This window comes from Hippoglossus hippoglossus, chromosome 13, assembly GCF_009819705.1.
Source record: "Hippoglossus hippoglossus isolate fHipHip1 chromosome 13, fHipHip1.pri, whole genome shotgun sequence".
Classification (NCBI taxonomy): domain Eukaryota; kingdom Metazoa; phylum Chordata; class Actinopteri; order Pleuronectiformes; family Pleuronectidae; genus Hippoglossus; species Hippoglossus hippoglossus.
The window spans coordinates 26,574,261-26,601,123 of record NC_047163.1 but is presented as its reverse complement, the minus strand read 5'-3'; the positions used below and the strand labels follow the sequence as shown (position 1 = coordinate 26,601,123).

The window sequence follows — 26,863 nt, the reverse complement described above, 5'->3', positions numbered from 1 at the left end:
AGGGGTGAAGTGTTTACCATTCACTAACCTGAAAAATTCTCCCATGGGGATACCTCCCTCAAGGAGCATGGGAGTGAGCAGCTCTGCCAGGTACAGCCAGATGTGGGGGATGTCTATTGCCATGTCATCAGCCACCTCCAGGATTTCCTGAAGCCTGAAGAAACATGGTGCACACATTTTTAAGTTTATTCAAAGATTTAAGAAGAAAAAAAACAAGTTAATAGTTGTGAAACTGATTGGGAAAATGTCACATCATTGATAAAGACATGGAAAATGATTTTGGATTAACCACAGTGGTTTCAAGATTTCTCAGTTTCTGCAGCTCCTTTAAAATGTTCACTCATTAAGTCAGCAGAATAACAAAAATGTGACAGAAGCAGCTTATTAACCCTCAATTATGCCACATTATCTATCAAACTAAAGGCAAAGGCATTAGGTATCCTTAGTCCTAAAGCCAAACCCACAGCACTGGGGTAAATTCTGACCGGGAAGACGATCAGTTATCAGTTCCCTGTTGATCTTGTATGTAGTTTGATTACAACATGCTAATATCTGTATAATTGAGAAAGAACTACAACTCAAAGAAACATTACCAACTCTGTAATTCTCTGTAAAAATACTAATAATTTTAGAAGCAATAGAAGCAGCATTAAATGTTCGTTAACATAATTAAGACATAGCTAAACACATTTAAGACCTAGTACGTAATATTTTAACGTATTTAAGACTTTTTTTACATGAAAATTATGGGAGTGATCACTGATTATTACATCTTGGATTTGTTTAGAGTTTTTAAGACCCTGTGGAATCCCTGAGATCAGCTAATACTTAAATAACTGTCAAATAATGTATTTCACAGGCTCCACACTGACCCTTTATAGTACAGCTCTGTTGAGAGGATGCCGGTCTTCATAAGCTGGTGCAGCAGCAGGCCCATGCGCTCCCTGGCGATGGTGCTGCGCTCCATCGTCGACTCCAGCCCGTTTCGTACAAACACGAAGAGCAGCTGAGTGCTGTTCATCTCCCGCACGCACTGCAGTGCCTCCTGTTGGGACAGAGAGGGACATCACACAGACAGTGATAAGTGATTATGCTTAGACGCGCGTTATTGATGGAAGCTTTTGTGCTGCTGCGGCCTCACATTAAAAGTGTTCACCCAACAAACCACACAGGGACTTTTATTGGGAAGCAGCCGCAGGAAATGCGCAGAGGTAAGGAACTGGTTCAAACAGTTTCATGTCATTTTCTAACAATTGCTGATCAGTGTGTACCATCATGTCGTTGATGTGCAGATACTCCTCGATGATAGCTGTGGACTTCTTTTCCAGCTCTTCCTCAGTCAAGGCAGGCTTGGTGGGGGTCTGGGGAGGGGGAGGGGGAGGGGTGGCAGCTGTCTCCCGCTTCACTGTAACACACAAGACAAAAAAGGTCTTATTCTGTGGATTGATTTAAAATTTTGCAGAAAATAGTATGATTCTCATTTCCTCGATGAATAGCATTTTTGTTAAGCACAGTACGACGTTTAGGTCCTTAAAATTTTTGTGCCAATAATCCCCAAACTATCCATTTGAAGTATAAAATAACCTTTAAATCTACACTGCAGCTGCGTACTGCCACATACCAGTCTCTTTGCTCGTGGCTCTCTCTCTGCTGCCTCGGTCTCTGTCGTCTGTCATACTCGCCACTCTGCGGACAGGATCGGCCGACCCGCGCTGTTCTCTCTCGCGGCTCCGCTCCTCTTTCTCCCGACTGAAGCTTCGTTTGGTGACCTGTAGACGGTTGCGATCACGGTCATCCCGTCGGTCGTCACGTCTGTCATCTCGCCGGTCGAAGCGGTCGCTGCCGCGATCCGAGCGTTCAAAGCGGTCACCACGGTCTCTACTCGAGCTGTTTCTGTAGAAGGGTAGTAAGACAGTAGTGTCAGGGATAGAAAACGAGTCTCAAACAAGAAGAGTGATTATTGCTTATTATAAATAATAAATACACAACAAGAAACATAAATTATATCTGTTCGTCAAGGCTGCCTGTTGCATGTCCTTATCCTCACCTCTGAGGAACTCGTCTGTCTGAGTCCTGTGAAGAGCCAGAGGAAGACTGAGACTGCTGCAGGGCTGAGAATCTGTTCACAGTGCTGGTGGCTGGACGATTATCTGACTCTGAGCCTGGGGCTGAAATTACACATGAGGCACACGTTGAGTATCAGCTTTGAATTTTCCAACTAGATGTGCATTTGATGTATAACCACGTCAGTCCGGGGAACCTACCAGAATCTGCAGGTTTGGCACTGGTGCCACCGCTGCTGCCTTTACCCCAGCTCCCCCATGTGCCTTTACCTCCTGGGGCAAGCAACTGATTGTTGAAGTCAAGAACAGGAGTCTGAAAGAAGGGACAATGGTTAAACGAAAACTAAGTGGTAAAAAATGTATGCAACAATGAGAGAGGTGGAGCAGACGGGTGCAGCCAACAGAGACAGGATGCAACATATTAACTCCACTGCGAAGATCTCGTGTTTTTCTTTACAACACGCAAACACAGAAAGTCTGCGCTGACATTTGCGTTAACACATGATACTCCTTCGGAAAAAATACAGAGGAACTGCAGAGTTCAGTGCACGTCTGAAAAAGTGTCCCTCTCCTCCTACCTTTGTGATTTTGCTAAGGCGCGAGGTGTCAATGGGTCGGTTCTTGGAGATGGGCACAGTGTTCCAGCCTTCGTCCTGGGGGGGAGCACCGCGGCCTGGGGTGTGATGCCCCCCGCGTCCCCCGGAGCCTCCTCCGCCCATCCTTCCTCCTTGACCACCACCACCACCAAAGTCCTTCTTGGAGATGAACGCTTGCTGCACCTTCATCTGCTCCCTATGCTCCTCCTGTTCTGCGTCTTTGTGGATCTGGTCAATGGTCTTTGGGCCCTGTTCGCCTCGCCGGGGAACCCAATTGTTCTGGGATGGGCAGAAGAGAATGATGACAAAATGATTAACTGGCCGCTAAACCTTTGACATGGTTTGTCTTTGTAGAGAATTTATGGCACTATATACACTTTCAGTTACATACTAACTGAAATAAGCAAACAGGATTGGTAAAATGTAAATAAAATTCTAATTAAAAAGGAACTAACAACTACCGGAAATGAATCGCATCAACTCAGGAGTTCAGACTGAGACGAGGCCTCTTGGATTATGTTTCTCTTTTAAATTATGACGCTGCCTACGTGTTTATGAGAAACAAGAATTGGAAAGGCATCTCAATGACTCTTAGCTCTCTTCAGCTTTTGCCTGGAAAGGAAATAACAGAGGATACAGTGTGTGCTTCACAGTTAAATTGGGCCAATGTGCTGACATTGAACACCTGATTCTGGCTTGTAAAAACACTGAAGACAGCAGGTTCTGTAACACTGTGGGTGGGACTGGGAGCATAACTACAGGACTGCTGCATTCCTACAGAGAAATATGTGTTGATGCAACTACACTCAGCTGGCTTTATAAGAAGGCACTGGAATTAAGATGAAGGAAGTACAAAATGTACTTATGACTGTGGGACATGAATACAAGATTGTACAAGATTTTCTTTAATGAACAATCATAAAAACATTAATTCAGCCCGAACTAAATGGATGACTATGCTACTAGAAGTGATGGCGTTGTTTTTGATGGGAAACCTGTTGGCTAAGCCTATGCAGGCTGCCCTGCATTAGGAAGAAATTACGCACAACACGGGGTCTGAAAGATGCGTACGCCACTTCTCAGGCAAATAGGGGTATAACGCTACATCTATCCGAACCAAAAATTTACCTCACGCAATCTGAGACCAAAGCCAACAGTTAGACATGATATGACGGATGTTCTGCCCACACTAATATACCAAAACAAGACCATACGTAAAATAATTAAGAGGAAAGTATGGGTCATTAAATTTAGGCGGCGTAGTGTAGATTTGGTCCTAAATAAAACACAAAATATGACAAATACTGTCAGACATTATTAAACCCTGGGGGACACAGATCCTTTAGTTAACAGGAGTGTTTCAGCTCACTGACATTTGGTCATGGTGCAATGCCCTTTTGAATTCTGCTGAAGTAGCATTTTCATCATCGTTGATTGCTCATATTGGTCAAGCTGTGATATGGAGCCAATCAGTGAAAATGTTCTAATAACTTTCAGAATGTTGAATGACCTTTTTGACTGTAAAACTTTGCAGTGATGAGCCACCATGACATATCTTATGTGGTCTGATTGGTTCTGCTCACAACCACTAATGTATGCAAAGTAGCTACTTACCTCTTTAGCTAATTAACTACATTGGGTACAAGCTGGTTTTCGAAATGCAGGTAAAACCATTAAAAAGGCGAGAGTTTGCCTCTGTTTTGTTTTTTCACCGGGGGATGCCATGTTTTAAACACTGCCGATCAGAGCCGGTGTCATTTAACCTAGGGGTGAATGTTGATTTTATCTATTCTCATTGCATCACTTTTGATTCTAATAAAGTAGTTTAGATTAACATGTGATTTGCTGAGTGTACATTTTACGACCACTACCCTTTAAACACTGCGAACACGATGACAGTGTCTGTATCAGTCTGCCACAACATGGTCTATGTGAATGTGTGTGTATGCTCAGCTGAGAGGTTGTGTCGAGTAGCAAGCCGAGATTCATCTTCAGAGTTTGACTATTATTAGCAAAATAATGATAACTGTATTGACTGCCCAGACCGGCTGCTTCAGAAAACACAGCTGGCAGCAACTTGATTGTATAGTGAGGATTAAAAACATTTCCAAATAAGCAAACAAATGAATTAAACACCATATTTAAATCTAGCTTTTTACAGTAAACCAACTCTAAGACAAACTGCACACATTTAACACACTAAAACAGTGTTGTCACAGCAACAGTCCTGTCTCATTCCAGGAAAATGTAGCTGTGCCTCAGCCTCACATCATTTTAATGTTTAAAATGTCAGAGAGCACTTTTGCAGTTTTTTAACCAATTATGTAAACTAATATCCAATGTCCCAAATTATGTTTTAAAAATACAATATGATGTAACAGAAATACCGGCAGTAATATGGCTTACATCCCCAGACCCTCCTTGCTGACTTCTGCATATCCTTGCGGGAAGCTGTGGTTTGTGTGCGTCTGTGACTTACCCGTCGAAGGTCCAGCACATCTTGCAACATGAAGCGGATCCTAGAAGAGGTCTTCTTCTCCTTTATTATTTTCTCCATCTGATTGAAATACTGGACCATACGAGGCTGAAGACGAGCAGAAACACGGTGGTCAGTCTGTGTCATATGCTGATCAGATTAAATCTAGCTACACATTTATCAGAAGGAATGTGCATATGCATATGAATGCCGTTTCTTCTTTATCACACACTATCTCATTATTTTACTGTGCGCGTTGTACCTTGGCCTTCTCAAAGTCTAGGTCCTTGCCAATGGTGGACAATAGTCTACACAGGCACTCCTGGGACTCCTCGTCATGGTTTTTGAGCAGCTTTACGATGCAGTCGTGCATGATAACCTCTGTGAGCATTTTAAGCTTGAACAGCTCACCGATGAACTTGATGTTACCCATCGAGCGCCTCCTGGCCTGGATTTTTGCATTTTTTAGCTCCTCAACGAGGCGATGCTTCTCCTCCTCCTGCAAAGGAAAGATTACATTTATCAATATAAAAACAGTCACTGTAGAGGAGGGAGGGGTCACTTTATAATCTCTAAAATTTATCAGAATATAAACAAAATGTTGTACAATCTTTGCATTATGGCCTTTTCACAGTATGTGGATCCTTTGAATCCTCCCAATCACACACTCAACATTTGTGCATAAATTAAGAACCCAACCCATTTTTCATAAGGCATCACTATACCCCTGTAGCAGCATCCAGCTCCTTCTGTTTCTTCTCAAAGATTTCATCGTCATCTTTGTCCTTTTCAAACTCCTTTTGGCATCGATTTAGCAGCAGCTTGCGGAAGTTCATTCCCGGCTTATCTGGGGTTTGGACTTTGAGCTGCAAAGAGCAGAGAAAAGGGAAATGATCAAAGAGCCAGAGGACAGGGTGAAGGGTTACAATGTAGTGCAAGTGGCTCCTCAATCCCATCACTTGGATCAGTGGCCCACACACGTGGCGCTAATTTCAGGTCATCACTGCAGCCTGGCAGCGGTAACTGCCATGGTAAACAGCACAGATCTGTTTGCTACCCACCAGACATTGGCATCATATCATTCATACATTTTTGCCTGTCAAGTTATTGTGTAAGAGTAGGCCTTTTAATTAATATCCAAGCTTAAATACCTACATTAAAAACATTCACAGACTTAATTTGAAAGATTTTCATGTCTTCTTTCAGCAGCCTGTTGCTTACATTTACTTTAGCCCCAGTGCTGGCAGCATGTGCAATAGGTCTAAATGCAGGCGTGTTATCAACCAATTTCCTTATCAAACACCCTGCTTTTATTAGCCTGTGATAAAGGGCCCCAGGGGTGATGAGATGCAGCATTGAAGAGATGAGTGATGAGATGCAGCATTCCACTGCTGATTATCCCTCAGTCTCACAACGATAACATAGATAGCAGGCTGATCAGTTCAGTCTTTATTCTGAAGAAATGTAACTAATGCAATTAATCTCTTTTCAATTTGTTTTGTAAATCGACAGCCGTGGAGACTAATACTCATATTTTATCCCTGTTCTGACAATTGTACGTTCAACAAAAATACATTATATATATTATTTATAAGGAAGGAAAAAGCTAAATAAAAAAAATGCTTAACTTGACTTTTGGCTACAATTGACTGCATTTAATTTTGTCTCCAGAAATATGGATCGTCTCTACAACCAAGTCTGCGGCCTAAAACAGTATCATGCTTTCATGCAGGTGATCAAATTTACTTCATTTATCATTTATCACACTGCATCATACCAACACAGCTTTATCTCTGTGCACAACTGCTGAGGCAAACATCTAAACCACAAAAGTTCTCAAGTAAACATAGAAGCTTATTCAACATGTATTTACATCTTGTGTGTAGCAACACTTACCCCCATAAGGCAGCGGCACATGTTGGCATAGGCCACCGAAAAGTCTGGCTCGGAGATGGCCTTTTCGAAGGTGAGATCTATGACTCCTTTTAACCGCTCCTCTGTGTCAATGGTCAGATCAGTAACCTGTTTCATTAGTTGTTGAAACTTTTGAGGGGTCAGTTTGTTGAGGATGCTGCGGACCCGTTTGAACAGCTCCTGGGTCTTGCTCTGCTCTGAGTCGTTCTGCTCCTCAGGCTCTTCTACTTCGCGACTGCGAACAACTTTCTTCCCTGAGGGTTTCCAGGCCTTCTCTGCCTTGTTCAGCTGCACATCGTCATGTAGCGACATGCTGATGGTGATGATCTTCCTTGGCTCTTTCCTCTGCATTTGCTGAGAGCGGCGTGGACCACCAGCTCCCATTCCCATTCCCGCTCCCATTCCCATTCCCATTCCTGGAGGCTGGGGAGAGATAAAGATGCCACATAATTCATGGTCTATGATCGTTAAGTACACAGCTCTTGGATCACATTAAGAAATTAGAACTTACTGGTCCTCTGTTTCCTCCTCCCATGCTAGGCCTGCCAAGATTGGCGAAGGAGGGTGTAAAGTCAGGACCGGAGTTCATTCCTGCCAGACGACTGGGGTCATGTTGACGCAGAGGGGCCTTATTTGCCTGAGCAGAAAAAAATTGATCAAAATTCTCCAAGATGTAATGTTGCCATCATGTTTTCCCATGTTGGCCACATGCTTCTTAATCACATCCTACAAATGTTTGTATAACGTAAAAAACCTAGTAAAACTAAAATGCCCTTTTGTTTACATATACTATATAAGAGCTCAATTGTCAAAAGCAAGGCAAATGAAAATAAAGAATTGAAGTGTGCGAGGTTGCACCTGGTCCAGGACAACATCACTGATGGCTGGGAGACCCTCAGGCTTGTTCATGCTGGCTGAGATGAACTGGAAGCCCAGAAGGAACTCCCTGTCATATTTCTTCTTCTCTTCAGAGTTAATTGGCATCCATTGTTCTGAAACAGGGACATAGAACAGAAAATAGTCACAATGCTCTTTTGTTGAAGATATTTTGGGGACTATTTAAAGCTGCTGAGCATCAACCCAGAATGAAACAGGGAAATTGAGTCGAAGACTATATTCTCCCAACACAGCTGAGCAGCTCTGCAGAGTTGAGAAGATGATCGAACGTGAGCATAAATGTAGATAATGTAATACCTATAATGTCCACAAGGTGGCAGATAGACTAGCGAATGAATGAAAAAGTAAATGAATAAACAGAAACAGGACAGTAGTACAGGTGTACATTTTGAGTACATCCAACCATCCAAACATGGATGCAGTTAAGTGTTCGAACCTATTCTCTTATGCGTTGACTGTGAATGGAGATTTCCTGTTTTGTGTTCAAGTTAAAGTTGCAAATCAAAATTTAAAGAAGGTTTGAAAATCACAGCTTCTTATTTTTAAAATAGTATTAATTGTCTTAACATGACTATCGTTTTCCACAGCTGTCTCATATCAACAGAAGCACAACGCCACTCCTAGATTTGCAATGAAGCAAGCATAAACATAGTCAATTGACTCATGAGTGTGAGATAAGACCAATGTTCACACTGATTGCCAGTGTAAGAACGCTGAATGGCATCAAGGTTCAGAGACACACCCTCTTTGTACTGGTACTTCTTGTCAGTGGGATCATCTGGCTGACTCTTCTCAGCATCCAGCTTGTCCGCCTTTTCCGCCTTGTCCTCCTTGTCCTCCCAGTTCAGGTCCGGCTCCTCTGGGGCAGGAGGGGACGGAGTAGGGGGCTGAGGCTCTGGTGCTGGGGCGGGCTCGGGCTCCGGTGGGGTCACTACCTGCTCCTGGGTTACAGGAGGAAGGGGTATTAGGACAATCAGACTGGGATTTAGAATGGTAAAATTGTTTATGTAAAATAGATCAACCCTGGGAGGCTACATTTAAAATTCAGCAACAGTGAGGTAAAAGGGGTTGATTTGAATTATACACTGGGATAAAGCTTTGTCTTTAGCAGCATAAGAAGGTATGGGGAAACTGCAGACTCATCAAAACAGGCAGTAAAAGCATCCAAATGAATGAATGCAGTACTGCACACACACACGCATGTACACACACCTCTTTAAAGGCATCCAGCAAGTCTCCCACGGCATCCTTTTTGTTCAGATCCTTCATCTTTCTCTTTTTTTTTGGCACAGACACAGCAGCTAGAGGAAGGAAGACAAACCATCATCCAAAGATCAGTGCAAACATGACAGTCTTGCTAAAGTGGAATTTTTTCGTAGCTGATGGAAGTTGGAGATATATATCATTTGAAAAATGATTTGTAACAACTTAAAAAAAACACAGAAGGAACAGAGATCCAATACACAAACATGGGTAAGTGACTGACCTTGCACAGTAGTTTCTACAAGGGCAGGGGTGACTGTCTCGGGAGGAGGGGTGTCCTCCCTCTCCTCTGCTGTGTGAGTAGGAGGAGTGGGCACAGATTCTGGTGTGCTGTTAGCTATGGAAACCGTCTCTGCAGGAGATGGCATCTCTTCCTTGGCGGTGGACAGGGGCACTGGGGGATCTTCCTTTACATCCAGGACGACTTGAGGAACCAAGTCTTCTACCTCAGCTGGCGCAGGCGCTGCCTGGACGACTGGTTCAGCGGGAATCTCCTGGACAGCAGGTGCAGGTCCGGGTGCAGGTGAAGGGTCGGGTACAGGTGCGGTTACAGGTGCGGTTAAAAGGGCGGGTACAGGGTCGGGTAAAACGGCAGATACAGGGGATGGTGCGAGTGCAGGGGATGGTGCGGGTGCAGGGGATGGTGCGGGTGCAGGGGCGGGTGCAGGGGATGTTGCAAGGGCGGGTGCAGGGGATGTTGCACGGGCGGGTGCAGGGGATGTTGCACGGGCGGGTGCAGGGGATGTTGCACGGGCGGGTGCAGGGGATGTTGCACGGGCGGGTGCAGGGGATGTTGCACGGGCGGGTGCAGGGGATGTTGCACGGGCGGGTGCAGGGGATGTTGCACGGGCGGGTGCACGGGCGGGTGCAGGGGATGTTGCACGGGCGGGTGCAGGGGATGTTGCACGGGCGGGTGCAGGGGATGTTGCACGGGCGGGTGCACGGGCGGGTGCAGGGGATGTTGCAGGGGATGTTGCACGGGCGGGTGCACGGGCGGGTGCAGGGGATGTTGCACGGGCGGGTGCAGGGGATGTTGCACGGGCGGGTGCAGGGGATGTTGCACGGGCGGGTGCAGGGGATGTTGCAGGGGCGAGTGCAGGGGCGGGTACAGAGGCGGGTGCAGGCTGGTCAACAGGTGAAGGTGCAGCTTGGACAATAGGTGTAGATGCTGCCTGAATGATGGCTGTAGAGATCTCTATGACAGGCTCTGCAATGGGGCTGTCGTCATACTCGGCTGCACCGATGGCAGGGGCCTCGGGGTCTTGAGGGGCTGGCAGTGGCAGGCCATTTGGAAGACGGAGCTCCTCGGGCTGTGCAATGGGAGACTCCAGAGGAGCTTCCGGGTCACTGGAGACAGAAGACTGTTCTGGCTCGGCCATTGAAACACCATTAGTGTTGGAGAGAGGGTGAAGAGGTGTGTCCAAGGAGGCAGCTGCCTCTTCTGTCTCGGTTTCTACCTCTTCCTTCTCCTCTGCAGCTTCCTTGTCTGTTTTGTCGTGTGCGGTACAGCCAGGGACAGGGTCAGGAAGGGGTGCAGGGTAGGCTGGCACTTCAGGTGCTGATTGAGGTGTTGGAGTGGGCTCCCGTGGAGGTGATGGAGTGTCCATCACATCTGCAACAGGAGCACTGGGTGCAAGGGTGGATATAGTGTTGTCAGGGATGTCCACTGCTTCTGATATTAGAGGGGTTGCAGGGGCCTTAGTGTTCGTGTTAAAGGATGCAGCCTCTGTGGGGAAAGAGTCGCCCTTTGAGAGGTCAGGGGTCTTTGACTGAGGAGGAGGCGTAGGTTTACCACTGTCATCTGAATGTTTAAAAGTCAGACAAAAAAATCTTATTGAGAATGATGACAAGATATGACATATACAAATTAGTTAATTTACCAAACATACCAAACATAATATTAACAGTAGGTAAGACCCGAGTTTCTAACGCGAACGTTATCCAGTTGTGTATATGTGGGAAAGAACAACGTTACATTGTGTATTCACCCTGATTGGCCAGTTGTGTGGAGGTGAGACATTTAGCAAGGATCTGAACTTCTGTCACCAGATGTCTTTTTATGTTCTTAACACAACTATCTAAGCCCCATGTGTGTGTGCCCATTCTGAACAGTTCTTAACATTTGCCTTCCAATGTGTCCGGACAACAAGACGCAAGAAACAGTTCTTTTCTAGCATGAGCAGCTCCTTCTACATTCCCCAGCCTATCACCTGTAGGTAAAAATGAATGCTACACAAAACAATAAATATTCTCCCGAGATGCCACATTGTGTGATTATTCACTTTTTGTAGACTCTCCCCAAGACAAGAGCTAAGAAAAAAAGCTGCTTCATGGGTGTCACTTGATCAACTGGTGTGGTTGCTCCTACAGATAAACAACACCCAAATTAATGCACCATCAACCAAACATGCATCCACATCCATTGATAGAAGCCATTATATACTTTATATTGTCCTGGTTAAACTCATGATTCCCTCTTATCCAGACGCTGCTGTGTGACATCACTTTGTGCCAGTGTCTGTCCCTGCAGGCTGCGATTCATAATGCTCTTATATCCAAACTGTTTAACTATAGCAGCAAATAAGCTCACAAAACGTTTTTTTTTTTTTTAAGTTTGATTTATTTCCCTATCAAATCAATTATTACGTAAGATCATTCATAAAACACGAGGTCCTATGTGGTAATATGGTCTACCCCTGAAGTTAAGACTGCCCTTAACAGAAAAACGATCTAAAGACGAAACAATCAGCTGGGAACAGTTAAGGCTTCAGGCAGGAAGATAAAATGTTTTGAGGAAACCACTGATTAAGTTAAATTTAACGTGACCTAAACGGCTAAATGGAAAGGGGCAAGTAAGGACACATTTCATTCAGATGTTATCTTTAATTACTTATGGAGCAACAACTTTGAACCACCCACAAGAAAAATAACAATATATGCATTAAACATATGAGAAGTGTAAAAACAAATGCTAAACATAAAAGAGTAAGAAGCACTATTATATGCTTCTGTCCATGTGGCACTCACCTGGTCTAACCAGTGCTGGTGTATCGTCAGCTGGGACGCTCTCACCGTTGGCCTGTGCCACTGCTGTGTTTTCTGATCCAGATATGGTCTGTTGGGAGACATACACACATTGAATAATGACGTGTGACCTTTGTGGTGAGGACAACACTACTTTTTCCACTCGACTAGGAGAAAAGAAACAATGCTTTGTATTGTAACACGTGTGTGAGAGCTGACAATCTGTAGCATTTCCTGTGAACAAATTCTTGTTTTAGGAGTTTAGAAGTTGTGTTTAGTTAGTCTCGTCACTTAAATTAACCTTTTTCCAAAATTTGAGAGAGTTAATTTGTCTGTTCAAAATATAATGGATGCTGTTGATTTCAATGTTCGCTGTGTTACTCTGCTTAGTTGGGATCACGGCATTATAGCTCACCTGTGGTGGGGTTGGGGTAGAGCCACTACGGCCCCCTGACATAATCTCCTCTGTAATGTCTCGACCTCCTTGGTTTGGGTCTCTTATTCTTATCTGGGGGAGAGAGGGAGGAGATCAGCTGTCAGGGTGGGAGTGTTAGGTAAAACCAGAGAAATAGAAAGTTAAGAGGGCAGGTAATAAATCTGCAAAGTAGAAAAAGCACTAAAATAATGACATAAATCTAAGACCTGATAAACCTTCATTAGTCAATCTGCATGGTTTTTGTTCTCCAAATAAAGAATAAAAAAAACAAGAGAAAACCTCCAACAGTGTGGAGCAACTTGTAAAATAAAGGTAGCCTTCCCATGATGCAACGCCTATAATCATCAGCCCTTTCCAAGTCCTCCCTTCTGCTATGACTCCCTGTGTGCCTCTCATTCAATGTAAGCTACAATTCTCACTCTGTGAATGCTGAGGTACACCAAATCAAACACTAACCGCCATGCAAATTCCTCGGCTGTTAAACTGAAAGAGCCTCAGCCTCTTAGTCACCGTTAAAGCTGTCTGACTTAGCAGGAACCGAGTTAACAGACTTTAAGCCAAATAGTCCGAAAAATTCCTTTGCCGATTTAAGCTGATGTGAAAATTTCAGACTCTCACAAATGCAAAACACAATCAGGACGGACAACAGACAGCTTTCCTGTGTAAACACAGAGACGGGGGGGGGGGGGGGCTGAGTGAAAATCTTATCACTCACTCATAAGCAGGGCCCTTACACTGCAAACGTGTTTCTACTCAGCACTCTTTTTCTCTCACTCACTCTACACATACTTACTTTTGGAAGTCAGAGCTGTCATGAATGTGGTATGAGCCAGAAAGCTACGAAATAAAGGGACGCACCCAGTCACTAGACAAGAGATTAACTGTACAAAATAACAGCGAGCTGGTTTGTCGCTTACAACTTGTCGGCCAAATTCTGACTTTAAGAACAATATTGGCTTGTTGCTACTGACCTTAACCTGGTTCAGCCTGTCAGCAACTCCCCTCCCGGAGCATTACAAACCCTAGCAGGCCTCTCTCATCCTGGGACTGGAGTAGCAGTTCCAGTGGGCCTCGGGGTTGGACTTTAAACCCAGCAGAGCAGGGTGGTGGGTGGATGTAGCACTCGGTTTACCTCAGCTAAACTCACACACACATCCAGAGTGAGCTACACGCCAGCAGAGCAGGACCGAGCTGGGCCTGACTGTCAGTAAGCTAGCTAGCAACTTGACTCACTCCCTCCCTCTTTCACTGCTGAACAGTACAGGGAGGGGGGTGAAAAAAGGATAATGCGACTGGCCTTGTAAAGCTATGGCATTGGAATGTGCACCCCCCGCCCACAGAGGCGAACACAGAGTTGAAGGGGCCGGAGAGTTAAGGAGGGGCTGGGTAAGGGAAATGGGAGGGTTTCAAAAAGGGGGAAAAAAAGTTATTATTATCAAATGAGCAGCAGTTAGGACAAGAAACTCCCCCTTTTTCCTCATTCTCTCTCTCTCTCCCTCTCCCTCTCTCTCTCTCTGTGTGTGTACACTGTACCAGTTTTTCCTCAATTTATTTTTCAGGCTCCCTCCCTCTGAGAGAAGGAGGAGGGGGAGGGAGCTGCCACAGCAGCAGAGGAAGGCTGGATGGTTAGCCCTTCCGGCTCAGAAAAGGGAGGAGACCGATGGCCACGTGGAGCTGAGCTATGTGCTGATATGTCCTTCACCCCCCTCCACTCCACATTTTTTCTTTGACACACAGCCAGAGGGGGAGAGAGGGAGTAGAAAAGTTAAGAAAAGGTAGTTTGCACAGCTTCAGCCAATGCATGATGTTAGCATTATGCAACTACATAAAGGTTGTGCACGTCTACACAGTCCTGTAAGAGGAAGGTAACATAGCTGAAGTATGAATATCACTCACTCAAGCAGTTTTGTGCCACAGTTCTTCGAGTGACATTTTGTGTGGATGTGTGTTACAGAGACAGTGCATCAGGACCTTGAAGCCAACATCGAAACACGGCCTTAGCCCATGGGAACGGGGACAAAGTCCACCCCAGGTGACAACAGTCACTGATAAGCATTTATAAACCTCGATGAGAGGCACCCAGACATCGTGGGAGTATCGAGGCAAAAGAGCAGAGCAACTCCACTGATCGCTGAGACCCCCCTTTCCAGGCTTCTTACTAAACCAAGCCTTAATATATGGAAGATTCTACATGGAGAAAAAGATGACATCATGTATTGGCAGATAATGACTTATGCCTAATCAGATGAGGACAAACAATGGTTCAAGTCCCAGCTTCCATAAAGTAAAACAAATTCTGCTAGTCAGGCCCCAAATTTACCACAGATAAGCTCCAAACTAGACAAAACCAGTTTCAAGACACAGTGACACAAGTTGATTAGCAGCACTATGAGAGAAAACCCATACACAGCCAAACCTGTTCACATAGCACATGTTTGTGCCCGTCATGATTTAACAGAGACTCTAATAAAAGGTTATTTTAAAACTTTGATCAAGGAGATGAGTCACTTTGACTGCAATCGTTGATTAAATGAAGTAAGTGGCATCAAGTGAAACAGGTTGAAAAACAGATTTGCAGAAAATAAAATACTTATTTTAACTGGATAGAGGAGTCTCTGGGGTACCAGGAAAGGTGTTTTGGAAAACCAGTGGCGTATATTTGTGACTCAAATGCAACCATCAGCACAGACTGTAAAGACGAAGATTACATGAGGCACAAACTGGGGCTTCAGTTCACAGAGAGCTACCACATACCAGGCGAGGGCCATCTGAGAGCAGAGGAAACACTAGACATACTGTAGAACTGGGGAATATGTTGCACAGCAGCTCAGTCTAACAGAACACCAAGCTACGGTCGAGTTCACCTCGATGTTATTCTAGCCCTGTGAATCCTGGCACATCAAACAAGAAAATTCACATTTTTGGAAATTAAAGTGTTGAATCTTTTGACAAATGCAAAGAAATTGGGCAAATCCGTTGAAAACATTTTTGTATAATAATTTTTTCAATGACCACAACAGTGTCCACTGCATTGGGAACATTTCAATAGGTTTAGCTTTTTAAAAAGTAAAAGAAAATCCACCTTCGCCTGAACAGGTACATTAACTATTATTTTTGGTGTTTAAAGGATGATACAATTTCACTAGTGAACAGGGTACAGAATAGGATGTAATTAAAAGTTGCAATAAAAAAAATATTCATATAGAATTTACTGCCTGCAGTGCACTGATTTTACACCAGGCCTTTGCTGTTCATATTTTGTATTTACCTTGACCGTAGAACCATTAGCACCAAAGGTTAATTATCTTGAAATACCTTCCAAAATAATATTTCACACCAAGTTTGGGGAAAATCCATCCTGGAACACATTTGTTCATTTTTGTACATTTGTCACAGTTAAAAGTTTCGAATCAACAAACACATTTTAATATTAGACAAAGTTAAACCCAAGTAAACAAAAATGCAGTTTTTAAATTTATGAAGGAAAAATGCTATCCAAACCTATCTGGCCAAATGTGAAAAATGAATTGCTCCCTTAGTTTCTTAAATCAACCAATTAACTAAATTGAATTGATAACTGTCATGAGTAACCCATGCAGGATTACTGCCTCAATCTAAACATCACCCCAGCAGAACCTGCCTGGCAATGTTAAGTCGGTTAAAGAAACATCACATGATGCCACGAACTTAATGCATTCAAGAACAGATGTAAAACTAAGTCACTGAAATCTATCTAGTCTAGAAATGGTTAGAAAACCATTGCCAAGACTCAAGGAAGAAAACCATGGTAAGAACCATCTACCTACTAATTCTGCAAACGTCTGTCTGGCTGTATGTGGAATGCATATCGCCCTGTAGCAGTCAGTGCATGGTATATTGTAGAAGTGTTTGAGGAGGACTCAGTAATGACATGGAATAATCTGAAGTAGCTCCAGAGCATTAACACAGGCCAAGCAAACAGCCATTCCAAAACAGAAGGGTCAAATTAAGAAAAGTTGAATTTGTGGTGAACCTTCCCTGGAGTGGCTGGCTGACCAAAAGTCCTGCAAAAGCACTTCCACGAATCATCGGAGCAAAAGATCACGAAAGAATCCAGACAAACATCTAAAGAACTGCCGGCCTTACTTGACACAGTTAAGGTCAGGTTTCTCAATTTCATAAAGAGGAAGACAATAAGCGAAAATGTAATATATATTGCAAGCTGCAAACCACTGCTGACCAAAGAGAACAAAAAGGTTTGTTTCACTTTCGCCAAAAAACAGCTTGATGTCCCATTAGACCGTTAAAATAATCTTCTGTGGAGGAGTAAAAAGTCGTCCTTTTTTAAAAGGACATGGGTCCAGCTACGGAAATCTAGCGAAAAAGCTAACAGCATTCCACAGTAAGAGCATCGTACCAACAGTTAAACACCCTGGTAGGTGGTAGTGGTGTGAATGTCTGGGGCTGCTTTGCTGCTTCAGTTCCTGGACAATCCAGGCCATCATTGAAGGAACCACGACTTCTGCTCTTTTACCAGAAAATCCTGAAGGAGAGTATCCACCTATCAGTTTGTGGCCTAAACCTCAAGTGCAGTTGGGTTTTGCAGCAGGACAATGATCCAGAGCATACAGGCATTCCACCTCTGAATGGCTCAAAAGATATAAAATTAAGGTTTTGGAGTGGCCTAGTCAAAGTTGTGATTTAAATCCAGTGGAGATGCCGTGGCCAAGACCTTCAACTGGGAATTAATGCTTGAAAACCCTCTGATGTGGTTTAATTAAAACAATTCTACAAAGAAACATGACCAAAAATTCCTCTAGTGATATTAAAGACTTGTCGCAAGTTATAGCAAACATTTGAATGCAGTTGGGGCCGCCGACAGCGACACAACCATTTATTAGGTTTTGGGGGCAATTACTTCTTCACTCTTTACCTTCAATAAATGGAATGATAATTTAAACATGCAATTCAAACTTCGGCCTCTAGGGTTCTCTCTGTAAACATTAACAAATGATCTAGTTTGATGACATAGTGAGGCAGCGTGGGATAATGTGAGTTGTTGTCTTTACCACCATTGCCAATGAAAATCTACCTGACACGAGCAAGTCATGTTACTGAGTTTTATTTACATTACGCAGCAAACAGCAATGACTAATCGTGATCCATTATGAGTGTCCAGTGCAAACAGTGGACAGAGTAAACAGCCGGCTGTCTAATTGGCCAACTGTGGGTTTTTCTTTCGTCATATGCCCAAGAGGTTACAGCCGAGACAGGCAAAGCTATCGGTAAAGAGGATATGATGTAATTAAAAAGGCAACCAAAATGAAACGTCCTGTTACCTTGAAAAAATTGGGGATTTCTCTGGGTTTGAAAATTGTTAGAAACATTTTGGATAGCGCAAGTACAAAAAAATAAACATATGTCTAATCATCTTTAGTCATAGTATAATTGTTACATATTATATCTTTAAAAGCGGAAGTAGTGTTTAATCATGATGTCAAAATAATGTTAAAATAAGTTGGTTGATCTGAAACATTTTAATGCCCCAAAGAATCAAAAATAGAGGAAATCGGGAGGAAGTCAAAATTTATCCTAAGAACTTGAGTCTATCTCAAAGTAGCTGTTTGGGGATGGGATTTTCTCATGGGTTGAAAACACATATGCTGTCTTCACATGGAAATATTTAAAAAGGACTAGTGAGAGTTTAAGTACCTGACCTCTGATACACACATGCTGTTCAAATAGAGCTGATAACATTTTCCATTTTAAACAAACTGTTCTTTAAGGTCTGTGCTACTCAGTTATTCACATTTCAACCATGTTTAACATTCTAAGAAGCCTGTTCCAGGTTAATGGTTCATTCTGCTAATAAAAGGTTATTGCTTGGAATCATGAGGAGACTATGAGACAAAAGAGGATAATATGGAAACCCTAAACAGCAAATGTGTTCATCAAGACTACAAGTAAGTTATGTAACATATTTTGTGTTATGGAATAGCAACTGTACCGGTTTGCGTTCCCGTTTCGTGGGGATGTGTTGTGGAGGCTGAGGTGGTGGTTGCTGCTGTTGAGGGGCAGGGTTCATAATAACCGGTGCCGCCTGCACCGAGGGGGTGAACTGTGGCTGGGCGGGGTAGTAGGCCCCTGCTGCGGATCAGACAGAGAGAACAACGTCAACCAACACATTCTGATTTAATCCTACACGACATAAACACACAAGACAACACATGAGCTGTATTTACACAATGACAGCCAACATCGATAATGTTCTGAAAGTCAAGTTCTGCTGCATCTAAAATGTGAAATGTGATTTTACAGCATAACAGCTGCTGTTTTATGTCCAGTACAATGTTATAATGCCATTACACTGAGGTAATTGTTTTAGTAGGTACTTAAGTCTTTTCAGCACCAGTTGAGGATGTGTTGGGCTTATATTAACATTTAATGCATATATCTGATGAAGTAATAATGAACCGTTTACAATCTGTGTAATGACACTGTAATTACACTTCCATTCCTAGATTATAAAAATAAACAATGTTTAAACGTATCACAGCAACATTTCACTTTTATCTTCAGGGATTTAGTTATGATTCATGAGTGAAAACAAGTGAAAAAAAATAAATATATAAATGAGTTTAGAGACTGTAAAAGAATAAACAATAATCATTAAAACCATACAAGGACATCCTGACCATATCAGGATAAATGATGGTATTTAATACCAGGTCAAATGTTTGTGTAAACCAGTGTGTTCTTTACTTTTATACGCTCATACATCCAAACTGTTTCAGTAAAGCAAGGCCTTGCACTCAGAGGGTACCAGACAGTACCTGCTGAATAGCTCTTCCACTGTATTCAAATTCATGTAGAATTTTTTGCCTCGAGTTACTTGAGCAAATCTGTGAGCTTAATGCGACATATTTATACTGCCTAAAAATATTCAGTTTTTCTGAATATTTGTTATGATATTACTGACAATAATTAACAATCATGTCATTTCAGATCCTGGGAACACCAAGTTCTTGGCATATTTACATGAAATGTTGATTTATGAAACAAGTCACTGAAAACAAATAAACATATTATTTTAAATTGTGTCTTTCCGTCGACTCTGTATGCTCTTGCGTAAGCTCAGAATTCCCCTTCATGTTGAATCTGACAGCACGGTCGACATGGCATCTGGAGATCAGCACAGGTATAGGCCTTCAGGCCATGACCAAGCAACCTCTCCCTCTGTGCATTGGTTTCTCTTATTTCTTAAGGATATAGATATCATCATATAAAATTCATAAATTAAATCAAGACACCTTGAAAACAGCTCCTGAAAAGAGTAACAAATCAACAGCTCAAAGAACTTCGATTAGCCCACCCTGTCAATAACGTCAACAAGACATCCAAGAGCTCAGTGATATTACCTGGCCTTGTACCTGACCCCAGCTACAGTCCAGCTCAGTTGTTGCCCACTTTCAAAGGACTGGGATAATGAAATCCTCTGATTGAGAAGGCCTCTCTTTCAGCCTGGCAGTGGCTAGCTCCTGCTCGGCCCCTCTCCCCCTCTGCATGCATTTCAGTCTAACTCACATTACTGAGTCTGCATTGTTGACCAGGAGCAGCTCGGCCTAAATATAGTCAAAAACCCACACCGGCTGGGGGAAGAGAGCAAGCGTGCAAGAGGGAAAGGGAGGGAAGACAGACGGAGAGAGAAGGACAGCGAGGGGCTGAAGGGGAACATGCTGGGAAGCAGAAAGCCAGAAGGCAGAATGAGACTTTTCTTGGACAGTGTCCCAATACTGTAAATAAGAGGCTTGAGATATGACTCACAAAGTGCAGGAGGTCGAGAGAGCAATGAGAGAGGGGCGGACTGCAAAGAGACACACTATCTAGACGACACCTACCCTCAGAATCCTGCTGCTCTTGAGACCCACGATTCCCCATGTTGAATGCCTGCTGAAAGCAGATCTGCGTTTAACCAGAAAATGGAGAGGGGTTTTCTCTTCAAACCCCCCTCTCTGGCTTTTTCCTGTCCTCTCTACAGGTGCCCTCTCAGAATGACTTCTTTTAATGCTCAGCCCTCCCTCTTCCAGCGTGTCTCCATTTTGCTCCTCCCTCTGACCTTCCACTTTTTTTTTTTTTTTTTACCTTCCTCCCTCCCTTCCTTCATTTCCCCCTCCACAGTGCACTGGCAGGCAAACAAAACTGTACAGTTGTGCGAATCAGAATGGCTCTAATTCGGCTGAGGGCTGCCCCTATCTTATCACAACAGACAACTGATGTGATCCATGCTGGTATACACGGGATTGTTTACTACAACAAGGGCTGGGTCGTGTGTATGTGTGCAGGATTACTTCAGCAGATCACTCAACTTTGGGGGAGGGAGTCTTAAAAATAGATATTCCGTCAGCAGCACTATGTTTGAGTGTGTGTCTTTACCTGATGGCTATTAAAGGAATCATTGGTCAAAGAGATGGCACCAATTAAAAGTGCTGGGGCGTGGGGGATCAAAGAATGATATTCTGGGACTGTTACTATCCCCTTACCAAAGTTTTATGATGGTGCTGAAAGAAAATAACTATTCCTGCTCAGAAACACAATATATCTGTACCACTGTCTTGGCCCTACACTATATCCAGTGTATGTTTACAAAGCAAACAGTAGATCAGAGACTAGAGTTTGAGAGCAATGTCTCACTGTCACATGACCACGTATTCAGGGTCATATGCCAACCTGATGTCGTGACATGTGACTTGCAGAACTAGCAATGTGACACTGTCCAACACAAACATATGAGACAGTCATACAAATAAACACCATAGACAGCCAAACAGCTATTTCAGATCTTCGACTGTCTGATACTATGAAGAAAAGGACTTGCATGGACAAGCAGAGAAAAGTCACTAAATTGACACTAAATCCTTTGAATTCAGGAGGTGATATTTTTTTGGTTTCTTTCTTATTTAAGTAGACAGACTTAGTACACAAACAATAAATACAAAGAAATGTCCCACTGAGTGGCTACACCAAACAGCACACACTCTTGATCATCAGTTCCATAAATGTCCGATTTTTTTCAATCAAGATACGTTAACTATTCTGAGAAATACATGTAAATGACACCCTACCTCTCAATTTTCAATCGTTTTGAAAATAGAGCCAAATTATAATATACATTATCTCAAGGCATTTTACATAGAAGGTCAAGACTTTAAACTTATAGAGAAAACCAAAGGTTCCCACAGCGTGCAAGCACTTTGGTGACTGTGTAGAGGAAAAACTCCCTCATTGACTGGAAGAAACCTCTAGCAGAACCCGACTCAATGTGGGCATCCATCTGCCTTGACCGGACCAGGATGTATTTGCAATTTAGTGTTTCCACTTTCAACTTAAGTCTACAGCAGATATGTATTTTCAATTGTTTGGCCAAATAAGAATAATGCTTAATCTAATGATCACTGAACAGCTACCTTGAGAATATCAACAATAGAAAGTGTTGACTGCTACAGGCTTCAGTGTTCTCATGTCTATTATCGGATTATATTTTCAAATGCATTCAGTCTTTTAAAAATAGCATGCCTTAACATGCTCACAGTTTAATACATCATTTAACATGGGGTTCATTAACATCAATATAATATTCAGAATACAGGATCAGTGAAAATATATATCGCAAATAGAGTTGAGTTGTTGACATATCCATTCACTAAGTGCAGGAGGAAACTGAAAATGGTGATTTCATGCAACAGATCAAATGGATGCAAAAATCAGGTAACATTTTTACACCAACTTTGAGAAATTTGTTTAAGTTAAATAAAGGTAAAATCTAAGATGAGCTCAGACCAAATGATTGGCTAGACTGTCTGCTTCTCAATGCAGCCCGAATGAAATCTAACATGCAGTTACATTGTGATTGTTTCCAACACATAAACCCCTTCAAGAGAATAGCTTATTTGAAAAACCTTATAGACTGATCTTGGCTTAATTTAGCTGCTTTAAACACTGATTTTCACTGGCACATTTTCTGCTTCATACAAGCGTGTTACAGCTCTGTGGGAAAATCACATTGCCCTTAGCAGCTTTGCATACGCGAGTGCAGAGTGTGCAGAGGTATTGTTCGAGCACCATGCACATCACAGGGTGTGTGTACTGCATGGTGAGGTGCAAAGAGCATGGGCATGAAAAGCCTAATAGGAAGAATTGTGTTTTTACAGTCCTTTATTCAGGCCTGCACGTTCGATTGCTGATGAGCTACAGTTTAAACAAAGACAACACATAGTTTAGATGCCTGCTGGTGAGTGGGGGGGTCAGCAAGTTTGCTCGGGCATTGTCAGTTCTTGTGGTGTACTGACACTCAGCCGCCTCTAGAGGGTGCGACAACCCAAGGGATCAGAAGGAAACATGTCTGCAGTGCTACTGCATTTTGTAGATGTGAAGTTATGAATGTTTATGAAAACAGAATATGCTGGTAATATATAAAGAGTTTAAAAACCAGAGATACATTAATATGTATTAATTACTATTGACAGCTGCTTTTTATGTGCATTATAGACACAAGAATCTGAAATGCTAAATACAGATGTTATGTACACTGACATTCATGCTTTAATATATTTTTCTGGTGTACCTGTTTCACTCAAGCTGCTCTGACTATGACAGACAGCAACTTTTTCCATGTTCCACTTTCAACACGTCACCAAGACAACAGCTTGTCTTATAACTGCATTTCATTATGGTTATATGGTCATGTTAGCTGACAGAGTCATCTCTGCTGATTTCTCTGTGTGCGATTGTGAATGTCATTGTACAACTGACAGATGTCGTTGCTCTTTGGTTCTGAGGAACACCCCTCCAGACATTAAACATTCTGCTACAGATTCTCAGTAGATACATTGAGCTTCCACGAAGCAAGAAGATGTAAGGAACACAGCGGAGTCATTTTGGCCTTTGAGATTAGGACAACAATAATTAATAGCAACATCATTAGAAGTGATTTATTAAAGGCAGACCACTTCTTTTTGTAAACATTGATATGAAAAGACTCGGTGACCAGAGCAGCAAATGGAAAAAGCCCAGATTGCCAAAGCATCTAAGAACATCACAAAGAAACTAAATCACGAGGACGAAAGATAAAACATGAAATGATAAGTGGAAAACCTTTTGAAAACAACTACCTCGGTAACAGCAATATGTGAGTCATCAGTTACCACAGGGGAGGATTTTTCATGAGGTTATCTTTGTAAGCGTGCCATGCTGCCTGCCTTCTGTAAAATAATTCTTAACATTACATTAAGGAGTGTTAGAAATTTAATGTTGCGGACATGGTACATGTCAGTGTACATTTTTTTTGCTTCCTTAACTGATCAACTTTGGAACATGTTGGACCTGTGGTTGCTGGTAGTAACAGGTAACAGTGTTCTGATGCCTCTGATTCCGACACCGCATTGGGGGCAGTCGAGATACTGGGGCAGCAGTATGGTGGCTTTGATTGGTTCAGTGTAAACACAAGGGGTATTGTTAACATCACTGTAGCGGGATCTGTGTATAAAAGGGGCCTGTGTCAATTTAAAAACCCCTGTTAAGTGTCTCTCTGTGTGTGTGAGTGGCTCAGGTGAGGCCCCAGGTAGAGCCTCTTACCATAAGTACCATATTCAGCTGGGCTGGTGCCTGGGTAGAAGCCTGGGGTGCCTGCTGGGACTGGGTATTGCTGGGGTGTGGCCACGTAGGTAGCTGACCGGTACTAAGGAAACAAACAGAAGGGAACATGGAAGATAAGACAGAAAGAGAGGAACAAGACAAAATCATACCACAGTGATAAAAACGTATAAAAGTGTGACTCAGACTTGTACACAAGATAAGTCCCCCTCTCTTCACTGTAAAATCTCAAGGTAAGTAACTGTGTAGTTTGCTTAGTGGCTTTACTGCTTGTAAAAAGTGCCACAATGTATAAGCTTGGCACGTTTTTACGGAGGCAGCACAGTTGCTGTGACATTGCAGATACTTTAACAAGAACACAACTCGGCCACCAGAACAGGAGGACAAGGAGGACATAACCTAGTTTATGTGAGTGCGTATTTAGTTGGTGTGTATGTTGCATGTGTGTTTCATCCCGGGTTATGGGTCAGGTCGCGTGTTTTATATTAACGAGTCCCAGCGGATCTGTATTGGACTTAGAGATAAATGCGGGTAACGGCTCCAGTACAAAAACGGACCTGTGCAGGACTTAATACCTTGTGTCTGTAATGTATAGAACATTTATTACAACAATGGGTGGATAACAAAAGCTTAATATTTACACAGGCATAAAAAGGAAAATATTTTTTTTCTCTTTTCATCAACTTGGAAAGTTATGTGTGTAAATGTGGTGTGCCATGTCTGCTCAATTATTTACACCATCTGGTTTGTGCACAAGGACAATCTGGCAGTGTCACTAGCTGAAAACAACCCAGTTTGTGCCCCCTACCTGTCCCGGTATGAAGTAGGCGGGTCCCTGAGGCGAGTTGGGGAAGGGCAACTGTTGCCCAGGGATCATCATCATTTGGGAGCCAGGGCCTGGCTGGTAGACATGGGTGGGCGCCACGGGTCGAGGGGCATTGCTGGGAGGGACACCTCGCGGCCCACTACCAGGAGGCAAGCTGGCCCTGTTGGTGTAGTAGGGCTAAACAGCAGGGAGGTGAGAATAAATAGTAAGGGAAAGGTGAGGATGGAGATTGATATTGAGAGGACATAGAACAAATGTAGATGTTAGTGGGAAAGACAAGCAAGAGGGGAACAGGATGAATGGAAAATGTTGGAAGATTAATGGGATGAATTAGGTAGAAAAGAGACAAAGTAACGAGGTAATTATTAGTTATCTTTCTGAAACCTCTGACATAAAACATACCCCCAGTACCCTGATCTGATTTAATCTATTGGACCAAGTGGAGGTGGCTTGTCCAACATAACAGCAAGGCTCAAAGTTTGCCCATGAATCTGTGGCTACACTCCAACTGGAAACATATTGGCCCTGCCTGCCAGGAGAGATAAAGCAGCTAATGCAGGTTCATTCAGAGCCTCCTCATTGACATTCTGCTGCTCGCCTGGGAGCTAACTGCCGTAGCCAGCGAAATGACACCAAGCCAACAAAGAACAAAGCTGCCAAATATTAGTCACACACATATTCCCTCCTCATGAGGATGAGGGGGGAAAGACTGAAGGAAAAACTGGAAGAAAAAGGATGAGTTACCTGTAGCGACCTGAAGCTTCCCTTCAGCAGCACAAACACAGATCACACACAGACACACATCATATGGAGGCAACAGGAGGGTGGGAAGAGAAGGAGTGAGAGAAAGAAAACCACCATCAGTTAGAGAAAGCCCAGGAACCATCCATTCTGAGCCAAGCAGTGAATTAACAAGCAGCATGCAGACAATAGGCAGAACATTTACTCATCATAAACTAGGTCTACTTGTCTTGAAATTACATCAGCTGGCTAGCTAATTTAGCAAACAAATGGGATGACCAACATGACGGTTGACATAGCAGAGGAAAAATGAGGGGGCCTGTACTACAAGGCAGGATTTGCAGTGTGTATAGCTTAGATTTTTCCGTCCAATGAGGCTGGTTCACTTCCCATCAAGGTAAATCACCATGGTGACTAATCCTGAACCGCCTACCTGACCTGGAGCAGGTTAAGTTCAAGATATCAAATAAAAACAAATCAAAGTCAATGGCCCAAAGGACATTACAGGATTCTTTTTAATTTTGACATGATAATGTCAGCATATATCTTGAAGACTGGAATGGTCTCACTGTTTAATATTTTGTATGTGTCCACTGTTTTAAAACAGAGCTTCTAACAAATCAAGAAAGAGCTTAACACCAAAAATACAGTTAAGACATCCCAACTATTAAAGCTTAATTTTAGTTAACTGAAGATCCTTTGATTTCCAACATAATACGTGACAGTGTAAAAAAAAAAGCCTCTGCTGTCTTATTAAAAAAATTATCTGCGCACTGTTCAATATTGTCCATCATTACCACAAGCTTATTATACCACTTTATGTTCTGGAAAAAAGGTTCTTACCTGTAAATATTACAAATATTATTATCAAATATTGATAATATGCCAATATAAACAGCTGGCTCATAACTTGGTCGTGGTCTAAATCTAATGCTTAAATTCCCACATGTACGGAAGGTGAAATCTTAAAATATAATGGCAACTAAAATTATTTTTTAT

General features: G+C 42.8%; 1 protein-coding gene and 1 non-coding gene across 2 annotated transcripts in view; both read right to left on the bottom strand.

Moving 5' to 3' along the window:
* The window catches only part of LOC117772708 (eukaryotic translation initiation factor 4 gamma 1-like), a 32,363-nt gene that overhangs the window by 2,767 nt on the left and 2,733 nt on the right, over positions 1-26,863 (bottom strand). The window contains exons 3-25 of the mRNA XM_034604061.1: positions 25,868-25,888; positions 25,106-25,300; positions 24,280-24,382; positions 18,656-18,795; positions 12,649-12,741; positions 12,237-12,324; positions 10,297-11,010; positions 9,433-9,900; positions 9,159-9,247; positions 8,689-8,887; positions 7,908-8,041; positions 7,561-7,686; positions 7,032-7,472; positions 5,861-6,001; positions 5,398-5,634; positions 5,139-5,243; positions 2,642-2,938; positions 2,265-2,376; positions 2,048-2,168; positions 1,622-1,893; positions 1,272-1,405; positions 873-1,045; positions 29-154 (exon numbers count right to left, since the gene is read on the bottom strand). Coding sequence (XP_034459952.1) covers positions 29-154; positions 873-1,045; positions 1,272-1,405; positions 1,622-1,893; positions 2,048-2,168; positions 2,265-2,376; positions 2,642-2,938; positions 5,139-5,243; positions 5,398-5,634; positions 5,861-6,001; positions 7,032-7,472; positions 7,561-7,686; positions 7,908-8,041; positions 8,689-8,887; positions 9,159-9,247; positions 9,433-9,900; positions 10,297-11,010; positions 12,237-12,324; positions 12,649-12,741; positions 18,656-18,795; positions 24,280-24,382; positions 25,106-25,300; positions 25,868-25,888 — 4,529 coding nt within the window. The remainder of the gene's footprint in view (positions 1-28; positions 155-872; positions 1,046-1,271; positions 1,406-1,621; positions 1,894-2,047; positions 2,169-2,264; positions 2,377-2,641; positions 2,939-5,138; positions 5,244-5,397; positions 5,635-5,860; positions 6,002-7,031; positions 7,473-7,560; positions 7,687-7,907; positions 8,042-8,688; positions 8,888-9,158; positions 9,248-9,432; positions 9,901-10,296; positions 11,011-12,236; positions 12,325-12,648; positions 12,742-18,655; positions 18,796-24,279; positions 24,383-25,105; positions 25,301-25,867; positions 25,889-26,863) is intronic.
* LOC117773518 lies at positions 6,068-6,144 on the bottom strand. The gene has a single exon (XR_004615946.1). It is a non-coding gene; the product is annotated as a small nucleolar RNA SNORD66 (small nucleolar RNA).